Source organism: Falco punctatus, assembly GCF_963210335.1.
Source record: "Falco punctatus genome assembly, chromosome: 8".
Classification (NCBI taxonomy): Eukaryota; Metazoa; Chordata; class Aves; order Falconiformes; family Falconidae; genus Falco; species Falco punctatus.
The window spans coordinates 4,101,341-4,114,429 of record NC_137588.1 but is presented as its reverse complement, the minus strand read 5'-3'; the positions used below and the strand labels follow the sequence as shown (position 1 = coordinate 4,114,429).

At 41.3% G+C, this 13,089-nt stretch overlaps 1 protein-coding gene across 4 annotated transcripts in view; it reads left to right on the top strand.

Annotated features, from left to right (window-relative positions):
• MYO1B (myosin IB) overlaps positions 1–13,089 on the top strand; it is a 113,285-nt gene that overhangs the window by 49,849 nt on the left and 50,347 nt on the right. For all 4 annotated transcript variants that reach the window (XM_080399906.1, XM_080399905.1, XM_080399904.1 and 1 more), the window contains exons 4-7: positions 535–629; positions 3,791–3,895; positions 6,852–6,898; positions 9,532–9,595. In XM_080399906.1, the coding sequence (XP_080256032.1) occupies positions 535–629; positions 3,791–3,895; positions 6,852–6,898; positions 9,532–9,595 (311 nt within the window). The remainder of the gene's footprint in view (positions 1–534; positions 630–3,790; positions 3,896–6,851; positions 6,899–9,531; positions 9,596–13,089) is intronic.

Sequence of the window (13,089 nt, the reverse complement as noted above, 5' to 3'; positions counted from 1 at the left end):
TCGTATTTATTGTTCAGCAATACCTGAATGCTTAAAAATGCTTAAATTGCTCAATATAAGGTTCTGATATTTCTTCATGCTTTTTAGAGTAGAAATTGCAGCTTCTGGTATTGTTAATGCTCAGGATTCTCCCGTTTCCTTTTTCTTAAATGTCTTCAGACAGAACTCGTTGCATTGATGTTATGTTCAATAAAGAATATGATGGTTTTTTCAATGAAGAAAGCTACCTGAATTTCCCCAAAATTTTGTGAATTTGTTTTGACCTTGCTGTCTTTAGAAAAATCTGGAGATTGTGCTTGCTTGTTCCTGGAGAAAGTCCAAATAAGTCACTGAGAAGAAATATCCATCTCGCTTCTGTTGGTCTTTATGTTCTGAAAAGTGAATGCTTCACCACTCACAGAATGGTAGCACTTGGAGGGGGGAATGTGTGGGGGGGGTTTCGTTTGTTTTCCTGCCTGGATGTGAACGTCTGATTGTAGTTATTGTTGGGATTTGTTTTATCTAATTCTCAATTGACTCTTTCTTACTTTGCAGCTTTGCCCTGTCAGATGAAGCATACAGATCTTTAAGGGACCAGGACAAAGACCAGTGCATCCTTATCACAGGAGAGAGTGGAGCCGGAAAAACAGGTAACAAGCAGCTTTGATCTTACTGAAAAACAGAGTTATTTGGAGTCTTGCAAAGTGATGCTAGAGTCTGAGAGCTGAGAGACACCAGTATCGTTTTGTGTCTGGTGATTGCAGAAGGTGGATGCTGTCGTGCTTGTTGCTGCTGGTGTGAACTTACACAAACCAGTGTTTTTTCACGTGGTCACCAGGGTGCGGTCCTATGGCACGTTGACACAGTGTCCTCATCAGTATGCAAAGTCATGCTAAAGTAGTGCTGGTTTGTGATGGAGTATTGTGAGGGCTGGAAAACATTGCGGCTCTCCCTGTGGGAAACGTGAAGATGGAGAAAACTGAATGTTCTTGGTCTTCTAGAGTAGAAGACAATCCTTTAATACTTTTGCATGTCTTTTATTAAATGTGTGCCTTTACACTGGATTATGCTATTCATCCAAGGAAAATAAATAATAAGAGCTAATTACTTTGGAAATTTTATCAGTCTTTTGCATGCTGTGCTCAGCTGCAGTTCTAAGATTGGCCTGTGTACCAGAACACTCTGCTTCTCAGGCAAAGCTGAAATTGCCTTGAAAATGACTGCTAATTTGTAAACTGGAATGGCAGAAATCAAGTGAGGTTTGCATAACTGCGGAATGTTTTAGATAGATCTTACAAAAGAAAAGAAAGCCAGTTATTTTCTGAAATAACAATTTAAAACCGAGGTGACTTGCAAAAGAGACAGGGGATAGGAACGCATGCATCTGTTTCCATGTAATTTAAGAGATTTTGTTCTCTGAATCTGAGAAAATGTGGAGCTTTGTATGCATATACTGAGCAAGACTGAAGGTGAGTAACAAGAAGTTGCTTTCCAAGCCCTTTGTGAAAATGTGAAGTGCAGGTTTCGTCTTTGTTTTCCTTTGCCTGATTAGTGGCAGCCAATTGAGAGGTCTTGAAATCTTGTAATACAATCCTTCTTTTCAGTTCAGTAATGTGAAAACACATGTGTATTCAATAAAAGTGTACATTAAAATAATCAGGTTCTTATTAATACGGTTGTTAGAGACTCTGTCTAGGAGTTCAGACGTCAGCAAGGAGTTCTGTACCGGTATTACCTAATGTCTTGACTTCCTCAGGACCTGTGAATTACCAAGCACCTCATACAATCGAGGTCCACCTTTTATTCATTTATTTATTCAGTTGAAAGGGGTAGCAGTGCTTGAGTTTCTGAACTCCTGTTTGTAGAGAATATTCTGGCAGTTTTAGGTTTGTACAGAGATTTTTGGCTGCTCTGTAATTTTCGTAGCTGTATGGAACAGAATATGAATTACTGCTTTATAAAGGTAAGTACAGAATAATGCAGGGTTTGAGATTCAAGTCAACAATTGACTTGGAATCGGTGCTGTTCTCCCCCCAACATTTGATGGAACTACTGTTGCTGAAATGGGGCTGTTAGCTGAGGAGTCAGATTTTCATTGCAAAAAACCCCAAGGGGGTTGAGAAATGAGGAGCAAGTTCCTGGAGTTGGGGAAACGAAGTTCTTAGTACTGTATGACTCTGGTTTAAATTTTTGGTAGCCAGAACATGTAGCACGTTTGGGCTGGAAGAATTGAAACTGAAGTGGCATCAGTTGGGCTTTTTTATTTGCTTCCAATTTTGTTCTTGTTCCGCTGCACGTTTATATTGCTAATCGATAGTAACTGTGCAAGAAAGCATGGTACATTATCAGAGTGAGTGGTGTATTTAAATGTTTTCAGATGTTAAGGTAATGATTCCCTTCCTGGTGTCTTTATTGGACTCAACAAGAGTTGCTGATAAAAGAAAGGGCCTTTGTTTTCTTTCAGCGATGTTCTATCTTGAAGTCGTTGTGCGTTGTCTTACTGCATGTTGTAATAGCTTATTTGCTGCTTCAGTGTGCGCTTCTCTCAGTGGTTGAGTAGCTCTATTTTAAAGGCGTTGACTGTTTTAAGAAATACTTCAAATAATTTAGCAATTGCCGGCTGCGAAGGGAATGGATTCTTCAAGACAAGAGCTGGGTTCAGGGCGCAGTTAAGAGAGATGGGAGGCCTTATGGGCATGCCCATGGTGCTTGCTCCTTCCTTGCTTCCTCTGTGGCAGGTTTGCTTGGTTTTCTCTAGCATATTTTAATACAAGTATTTTTAAAAATATTTTAAATATAATTTTTAATTAATTTAATATTAATTATTTAATAGTAGCAGACACATTTGCTTAAATAGGAAAGAATCAAAATCCAAAGGGTAACTTCTCCTTTGTTCTTTCCTGAAATGAAACCCTTAAGTTTGCAACAGATCTCTGAAGAGCAAGTAATGGTTTTTTTATGACCACTGGCTTGAGTTGATAGGGGTTCCAGCTGTTAGTAATTACATTGTATATCAACCAATTTTGCCTCAAATTTCACTCTTTTGCATCATACTAAACATCACAGACTCTGTTTATAAACAGAATCCTCTCTCAGCTTCTCTTTGTCCTGGCCAGCAAAAACATAAGGGTTGGATGGATTATTTAATATATATTTCTGTCTGTATATGGGTGATTGACTCCCATAGGAACCCAGCTTTGAGAGTCCAGATATTATTCCAGAATTTTTTAGAAGTTATACCTTCAGATTGATTTCATTGTTTAAATGAATGCTTCACTTTCTCTAGTTGGAGTCCTTTGAAACAGACTGCATAACGTTACCGGCTGTTGCCATTACTCAGTTACTTGTCGTGTACTTTGGAGTTCCATGTATTGTATGTTTACGCTTCTGTTACTGTGTATCTGCTGATAAAAGCTGATTGAATTTTGAGTCTTGAATCTGCTTGGGCCTATTTTTTCAGGCTAGATTAAAACATTTCTGACCTGTCAGCTAGGGATAACGTCCTTTCCCTATGGAATGCCTCTTGGCGAGGCTAGATGAAAAAACACGCAACGTGCCGTGTCTGCTGGTGGCTGCTTTGGCTCGGGAAGGCTCTAGGTATTTAGGTCAGCGGGGCTGTTACGGGTCTCATAGCAGGGATGCGCCTTCCTCACTTCCAGGTGGTGCAACGATGCAGAAGAAAACTGGAATGTAATGCGCTTATGGTTCCTGTCTGGCGTGCTGAAAATGTGATGGAGATCAAGTCTGCAAATCATTTTATGGCCTATTTGCCAACACTTACCACTGTTTTATTTTGCTCTCCCCCCCACAGAGGCGAGCAAACTTGTCATGTCGTATGTAGCTGCTGTGTGCGGAAAAGGGGCAGAGGTTAATCAAGTAAAAGAACAACTTCTGCAGTCAAATCCAGTTCTTGAAGGTAAGAATCTTGCAGAGCACGTAGGTGCGTATTGCCTCTGTGCGTATCAGCATTCCTGCTGAGCTGGTTTGGAAAACTGTGTCTGTTGTATTGTTGCTATTTCATGTCCAAAACTGCAGGAGATGCTTTCTGTGAAGGCAGCTACAAGATTTTATTGGGTTTTGGGGAGGTTTTCTTGAGAAGGAAACTGTTTCCCTCGTGAAGGGAGAGCTTACTAAGTTAGGTCATACTGCCCAGCCTCCTTCTGCTGCTCTCAGAGGACGAACCCTTTCTTATCCCTGCCTTGATGATGCTGGACTGTATCAAAAGACTTAACTTCAGTCCAGCCCCTCTGATTCATTTCCTTCCAAATTGTATTATGGTTGTCTCTAGTAAACAAACAAGCTCTGTAAAGCATTATTTTTCTTTTAGAAAAAAAAAAAAAAAGGGTGAAGAAATGGATCTTAGCAAAACCTTAAGCCAATCCATATGCATGCCTGTTGGTCCCTGAGACTTATTGTTCCCTGGGTCTGGTGACTCTGTTGGCCCGTCTTCCTGACAACTGCCTTTCCTGCTCTCCCATGAAAGACTTTTTTTTTTTTTATTAGTCATTTTAATTCAAAGCTGTTGGCTGCCAGAAACAGGATCTTATTTTTTTCCTGGAGATAGGATATATGATCCTCAAAGCTTGCACTTTTGTCCCATTGTCTAATAATTGCCTTCAGAAGTGCCTTGGTTAGCGTTGACTTATTTAGATCTATTGTGTTGATTCCTGACTCGGTCTTTCCCACAGTTCCTTAAGCTGTTGTGGTGCTGAGACGAATTCTCATGACTGCTGTACAATAATTTTGTATTATGGCCAGATGATAAGCAGTGTTTGCAAGACTGTTGAGTGTCAACATTTTATTTATTGCCTAGCTATCTGTATGTCTGTGTGATGATTTGGAGTCTGTAGGGAGCAAGCACTCTACCAATGAGAACGGAGCGGGGAAAATAGAAAAAAGGGAAGGGAAAGCAAAAGTGGGCCGAGAGCAGTGGTGAACTGGATGGGTGAAATGGGGTCATTGACTGCACACAAAAAAAAATGTCAGAGAAGACTTGTAAAGAGAGGATGAAATGTTAAAATTTAAGAATAATAGAAGTGCTGGATAAGCCTTCCTTTGATGATCAGATACGTTCCACTTACAAGCTGAATGGAGGGATTGCGATCATCCATTGTTTGGGATTTACAGAGAAGAGCTGTGTTGCTTTTATCGCTGTTCTGGAAGGCAGATAACAATTGTAGACAAATAGTATGGGAAGTACGGAGGTTTTTCTTGCCAAAGCTAGATTGTTCCCCAGGGACTGCCAAATGTATTGGATTTCTTGTTGGTTTGTGAATCTTTGTTTTAATGCAGGAGGAATAGACTAAGCTTACAGAAGAGTGCCTTACCGCTCTAAGGTGTTATTTGTTCTACTCGGTGCACTGGTAACTGCCTATTTAGCTTTTTGGAAGGTGGGGTACTGAATTATTCCATGAGGCTGCTGAGCAAGCCTGGCTGCTTATATACATTTTAGACAGAAATTAAGCATTTGTGGTTAGATTTATTTGTCTTTGGTTATATAGTTCTGTTTCAGTCGAGCTGCAGTGCAAGAAAATGACATAAATGTTACATATGCATAATTTATCTTATGGGATTATTTTTTTTTAACTACAGTTGCTACTGTAAATTAACTTTTAGAAACAATGAGCTTCAGGGAAAACTGAGGAATGTGTCTCGTGCTTTATAATAGAACGTTTGTGCTTGGTTCTGTGCAGTTATAAATGACTTTACTGTTCAGCACTGTGTTTAAGAAAATGCAGCTCAGAGATTTGGTTGTTGAAAAGATGATTTATTGCAGGGCATAAAGATTTTAAAAACAATTCTTTCACTTATCCTGGGCCTTCAGGAGCAACAAACGTTTCCTTTTGGCCTCAGTTCTTTGATCAAGAGTAAGTCTACTCATGCAAGTTTGTTGAAGCCCTACAAGCATGTATTTATTTCTGTCCAAAAAAACATTGACTTGACTTGATCTTTGAAAATATGTATGCTATATAAATAAATACTGGGATAAATAAAGTCTCCTGTTGGAGTAGGAGTGCTATACTTAATAATGTAGGGGACACTCCTCTTTGGCTCCATGTGCTTTGACAATGTGTGAAGTTTAGAGTTGAGTTGTCCTCCAGTCTGAGTTCTGGTCCTGCTGATGTTCTGAGCTGGTGGCTGCCCACCTGAACGTGGCCCTGGGAAGTCTGTTCTTGGAGAGTTTATACTGTCAGAAAACTTGAGCAAAAGAAATTAAACCCAAACTATTCAGCAACCTAATTTAGGTCAGGCTGAGGGGGGAGTGTGTGAAACTTTCACTGTAAGTCAGGCTTCTTTCAGCTGAAGAATATTCAGCCTAAGCTAGGATAAATGTGGTGGAATAGCGTAAATAAACCAGTTTTGAAGCATTGGATAAACTGTCCCATGCAGACAATTTTTAAGCGTCATTCCGTAATTTCTTCAGTTCTGGCCTCCATCTTTTACCACCTTCAGTTCTGGGCACTGAGATCTGTTTCTTTCTGTGAATTGAAAAGAAAGAAGTATTTCCTATCTTTAAAGTTATATGGGTAATAACATCTTAAATGTCATTTGAACCCTAAGGATATATGCTCAGTCCAGGTGTCGTTTTGTCTTGGCACCATTTCCCCTTGTATGTTTTTCTTTCACATTTTTAAACAAAGCAAGTGTTGAGAAGAAACTTGTTTGGATTTCCTTGGGTGTCTTCTCATCTGTGATCACATCTGTCACACTCTGTCTGTCCCCAGGGACTGATACCCATACACTGAACAGGGCGTTGTTCCCCAGAAGCCTGTGATTCCTTTAAGTATATAAAGAGTCATAGATATTTTAGCATTTAAATATTTTTTTTACTTATCGATTTGGTTGTCATATTTGTTCTTCTCTTTCTCCAGCTTTTGGAAATGCCAAAACGGTGAGGAATGACAACTCCTCTAGATTTGTAAGTATTTTCTGCAAGGCTGGATTTGAATTCCTTTTAGGGGAGTGTGTTGGCTATTTCTGTTTTACCTTGTATCAGCCGTCAAGGCGTCTGTAAGGAGGGAAGGAATCCTTTGGAGACAACTTTCTTGTAGCTGTTGGCGGTGGTGTTTGGGGCAGGCAGACACCTTCAGCAGCAATCGGTATTTCATTCTGTACACTCGAGCATGTTCCCCTGCCCCAGTGTGTGGGGAGTGCGTTATTAGCAGTCACCCCCCTCTTTTTAAAAGGTGTTTCGCCTGCTTGTCAGGAATCTGGTTGGTTTCTGATGTGGGCGTAGACTTCTACTGAGAATCAAAGTAGAGGCTAAAACCAAACCAAAGCAAAAACAAAACAACAAAAAAAATCAAATTAGGATGTGACAGTCTGTGACCGGATGAAAACATAATTACAGCGCAGCTGGATTCTTTTAATTTTCTGGCACTGGTGGCTTTAATGTCAGCGGCCATGTGCCTTAGCAACTGGCCTGCTTAGCAAGGCGATCTTCCTGCATGATCTCGTTTTCCATCCATATGTATACATTTTTTTGTTAAAACTGCTACTTTAGGTTCTTACTTTCTTTCTAGGATGTTTACATTTCTGTGCGTTTGCAACTTTAGTTTTCATTTCAACATTTGTAACATTACTTTTTTGCTTATATTCTTTATAATCATAGTGGTTGAATTCGGGCTTTCTTAGCACAAAACTGAATGTGAAATTCCAGGAATTGACAATTGGATAAAAACAAACCAAAAAAAAAAAAATAGTTGACGCTAGAGCTGGGAGATTCAGAAGTGTGAGTACTCATCCCGGTTTCTCCTGCTAATGTCAGCAGACTGAATGCAGCTCTGTCATTTGCTCACTTGTGCACGGGAGAGCAGTTTTAGTGAGATGTGTAGCGCAGACCACAGAAGACAAACCAGTATGCTGGGAAAATGGTGTGTTGTGAGTGTAAGAAAATGGGTAAAAGATGGAGAGCAGCTTTTTGCCTCATGGGAGACTCCTCTCCCCTTCCGTTCTGGTTCTCGAGGGTGGTTGATGCTGTTCTACATGGCTGTGAATGCTCCTTCTGCGGCTGTCGTTGCCCCTGCTTGTGAGCAGAGCAGAGGCTCCTCATCGCAAGGTCAGGGCCAAAATTCGAGGCGTTGTAGAAAATTTTTTGGGGTAGAAAGGGTAGAAAAAATACAACTATCAGAGATGGCGTGCTACAGAAAGGAGGAGGAGGAGCCAGCGAAGGGGAGAAGAGGTGCTGTTTGTAAACAGAAGTCTCTCCAGGACAAAGTGTGACCAACTACTATTTTGCCTTTCAAGTCCTTGCTTGTAAACATAAAGCTAAAAATACTTTTGGAAACATCCAGCTGGCCAAGTCCTTAGGAAATTAAAATTTAATTATCTGGTCTAATTCTTTATCTCAGAGATTTGACTCTGCTCAGAATTAAGTGCGACCAAAAAAGTACAAGAACTGTCCTGTCTAGCCTGCCTCAGGAGCCAGCAAGGAGAAGAGCAGAGTCAAGCCAATCTTGACAAAACACCCAGTAAAGTAGAAAGTAGCTTTGAGGGACTCAGTGTAAAGTGCTTGGGTTTTATGTTCTGTAATTAAAAGAGAAAGAAAAAGAAGAAAACTCTTCCTAAAAGCAGTGAATAAAGAAGTGTAAACACAAGGCTTCTCTTATCAATAGGTTGGTTTTGTCCACTGTTAAGTAAGCACCAGAGGGTGGTGAGATCATTCCTGTGTGTGGCTTGTGGGATTTGGTTGACTTCCTACCAGCAGTTTTTATCTTCCTAAATTTCCTTGCCAAAGTGAGCTGCGCTGCTTTTGCCTTTTCTACACAGTACAGCTCTGTCTGTTTTGTCACTGTTAAAAGTAGCTGTGACTCCATTAAGCACTTGTCATCTAAATGAAAATGGTGCAAAGACCAGAGCGGTCTTCTGTGGTGTGGAAAAGTCAAACAGAAGTTAAGGAAGCATGCTGTGCCAGTACGGCTGCAAACGAAATCCGTTTTGTGGTGGCAGTCCGTTAATTGTTGCCTCTAGTCTCCTGAGTTATGAAGGAGAGTTCAGTGGGGAAAATCCATCACTTTTACAAGCAGACACGCGCTTAGGGACAGGCGCTCCACGGTTTCCAGCAGCAAGCTCTGCCAGCCGGTCCCTCGAGCCAAAGCTAGTGGCTGTCCTTCAACTGCCCTGATTCCCGCTCCGAGGAGATCGTACACTGAGGAGACACATCTGCATGGGAGATCATTTCTTCCTGCTTTCTTCTGTCAATAAGCATGGCGATACCTGCACGACCGTGAGTGGTGGTGGTGGTGGTCGTGGCATTCTAGTGAAAGCTGGTATAACGTGCATTTTCTTCATATAACCTTAGGAACTGAGCAAATTATTGGGTTGCCTTACAAACCCGATTAAAGCTATTCTCGTGAAAATCTCTGGCTCTGATAGTGCGATTGTCTTGAGAAATTTGAATAATTTTCTGTTTCTCACAATTTGACAAAGTGTATAGTCACTTGCCAGGTTGCTCTTTTAGCCTGTAAAAACCACCGACTAACTTGTTAAGAAATGTCTTAGTCACTTTTTCTTAAACGGAACTTACAGTCTTAAAACATGCTGCTTTCACAGGGAAAATACATGGATATTGAGTTTGACTTCAAGGGGGACCCACTTGGAGGAGTTATAAGCAACTGTGAGTATTGCTTTTGGTTTCAGCATATCGACAGCTTTAAATGTTTTGTTCAGCAAGGAGGATGGTTAAATTGTTGAAAACATCAGCTGTGTTTGTCTAACCAAATCTCTCTGTGCTATGTAATAAATTCTGCTTTTTAATTCTATTATTTCGGTGCTATTCAGCATATGTTGGAGTAAGTGAAAACCGACTTGAAGTAAGCATGAATGGTGAACGTGCTGTGGTGTTTGAAAGATGCTGGTAAAGTGCATGGGTTCGTGCATTGTCCCTGGGGCTGGCAGCAGCTGAATAAGGGAATCTCAGGCTCTTTTTTGACTCGAGTCCCTGGGGTCAGTTGTATCACTTGATTTGACGGGTCTTGTATTTATGGTAGGTGATGTCTGAGATCGCTGTTCTGTGATTTGTCAGGGTGATAGGAAGTACGCCGGAGGTCACCACCAGGTGGGTATGCTTGCTGGGACTCAGAGCGTTCTGTACTGGTTTTAACATGCCTGGCAGTGGAGGAAAAGGCTTGTGCTGCGAGGGGATGGACGGCTGTTGAGTTCAGGGAGGTAGAGGTGGCCTTGCAGGCAGTTCCTTGACATGAAGATGCTGTGATGAAATCCATAGCTATTCAGAAAGTTTAACCAGCTCAGTGTTGGGGAAAAAAGAGGCTGTGAACTGAATGCCGGCCCAGGATGCTTTGACTTGCTTTTTTTTTCAAGGGTTTAAATGCAGCTTTTAAATAAATTGCTCTTCTGTGCTATATAAAGCTCTGTTTGTTTGGTTTTCTTATTTTTAAAACGGGATGGAGGGCAGTGAGTGACTATGCTAGGTGTCACTGACCTAGCCTTGACCTCTCTGCCCACGCAGCCAAATTCAACGCTGTTTCTTGAAACTGACTTTTGACTCCATCGGCATTTTACTGGTTGTGAAATAATGAGAATAATCCAAGGTGAACTGTACTTTCCATATATAGTATAAACATTTTAAAAAACTGTGAAGAATTTTATGCATAAATAAAGGTTTGGGGTTTTTTTTGTAGGCAAACATTTTTTCTGGCCCAGGTCACCTTTTGGAACTGTGCCTGAAGGAACATGATTTTTGTGACAGAGTAGATCTTGACAGTCACAGCAGTCACTATTTAAGTGCTTATGGCTATGTATTAACTTTGACATTTGGCAGTCAACAAAACTAGGGTCCAAATGTACTCAGGGTATTCATCAATAATTAAATGTGAACAAAAAGGTTCTAGCAAGCTAGCTGTGTTTGTTTGTTTGCTTTTATTTCACATTCAAAGTAGATGCATAAAAATGAACCCTCCTTTGTAGAGTGGATATTCAACAGTTTGACTTTGAAAGTACTCTCCTGAGTCATCTAACTAAAATATTATGTCATATATAAAGGGGATCCAAATAGTTACTCTATAGTTTATCTGCTGTATAAATCTTCGCATGTTCTAATTATAACATTATATGTAATTACGATGATGTGATGACACATGTAGTCAAGGGCAGACACATTTTTAGATCTTCCTAAAAGACGTCTATTTTAGGCATTCTCCCTGTCTTCTCACAATTAAGAAATATCTAATAGCAAGCAGCTGAATTTAAATTTAAGAATAAAGACCTTATGTATAAACCCTGTTGTGGAAAAGGTGTTACTTGTTGGACTGTGAAGCATCCCACGCTTGACAGGGTATGTCACAGGTAAATACTGAGTTCCTGCAGCTGCCTATTAATATATATCAACTTGGATTTAGTGCTCACAAAATTTGGTAGCCCGCCCATCTCCCTTTGAAGGAGAGTTTGAATTCTGTACAGTTGTCCTGCCTTAGGTCTTTCCCACATGTCTGCAGCATTGCACTGCAACAGAAACGTTTCTGTTGTGAGGCATCACCATTCTGGAGATACCGGTGGCTTTAATTCTTTTACACCACTTAAAATGTACCCTGGTTAGTCAAATTCGGGATTTATTGTCTTAATTCATCAAGTAGGAAGCCAAGTAGTGCTGAAGTTTCCTATCCTTAAAAGGGAAAGTGTGATTACTTTCTTCATAAATATTCTTTAATTTCTGACCATCTGTTGGTTTGGTGTTGATGTGATATCCTAATATACGGATTAAAATTTAATAGTTGTATCTGACAAGCTTGATTTCCAAACATCAATGAAGTTAGTGGGCTTTTTGGATCACAGCCTGTGTCACCAAGCTGGATTTCATACTGTGAGTGGCTGGAAGCAGGCATGGTGAACATCCAGTGTATTTTGGTGGCAAGAAGGATAACGAAGACAAACTAATAATTTTATCAGACTGGTAAAGATCAGCAGAGACCTGTTAGGCTGAAAGGTCTCGTTTGAAATGATCTGGTCTGTCCTACTCTGAAATGCTATGAAGCTGCGTGAACCACAGAATGTCAGACTGGTCTGGGTCAAAGGGACCTCTGGAGCCCATCTGGTCCCTCCCCTGCCAACGCAGCGTCACCCAGAGCAGGTCACACAGAGTCACGTCCAGGCGGGATGTGAATGTCTGCAGGGAAGGAGACCCCACAGCCTCTCCGGGCAGCTGTGCCAGGGCTCTGCCACCCTCCAGGGAAAGAAGTTCTGCCTCACGTTCAGATGGAACTTCTTGTGCTGCAGTTTGGGCCCGTGGCCCCTTGTCCTGTTGCTGGGCACCACCGAGAAGAGCCTGACCCCATCCTTAAAAAGAAGTAAACGGAAGGGTGAATCCTTTGAGTAAACCAGAATGGGAATAATAAAATGGAAGGGGTTGCAGTGGAAGGAGTTTGTAATACTGGTTAGGTCAGACTGGTATGTTGCTAAACTGAAGATAATTTTATGTTTGCGCAGCGTAAAATACATATCAAGTCATTGCTGTGTGCGTTACATGGCTGCTCTGAGCCTCTGACCGCGCTGATTTCTAAGGCGTTTGACATGTTGCTGTGTCATCCTGGACAGTCATAAAAAGAAATGTGAGAGTGGAAAATTTGAGATAAACGTGATTTATGCAAACTTTAAGTATATTACTTCAGTCGGGATTTTTTTTGCTTTAGGCTAGAAAAGAAAAATTGTTTCAGGTAGCATGTGCTGCATTTGTTTGATCTTGCATTGGTGGCAACTGAGGCGTGGGGGGGAGCGGGAGGGTGGAGAAGGCTGGGTAAGCTGAGGTGCGTAAGTAAGCCCTTTTTGTTAGCTTTCTGCAAAGGTCCCAGCTTGTTCTCCTAATGGGTGGGAGATGCTGGAATCCCTGTAGAGTGAGGTGCACGTCCTGGCGCTAGCTAGCAGCCAGCCCTCTGCCACGTGTGCGGGGTTAGGAACCCCAAGTGACTCTTGTGAGCATTTCCGAACGCTAAACCCTTGCTGTATTGTCATCTGTGACTGCAGGCATCGCATCACTCTTGTAACAAACACCGGTCCCAGCTTACAGGTATGCTGCTGCTTGTAAATGCGTTTACAAACCGGTGAATTGCCTTGACCTTTTCTGTCCCCGAATTGAGGTGTACCTGCGTTTTGTGCCCT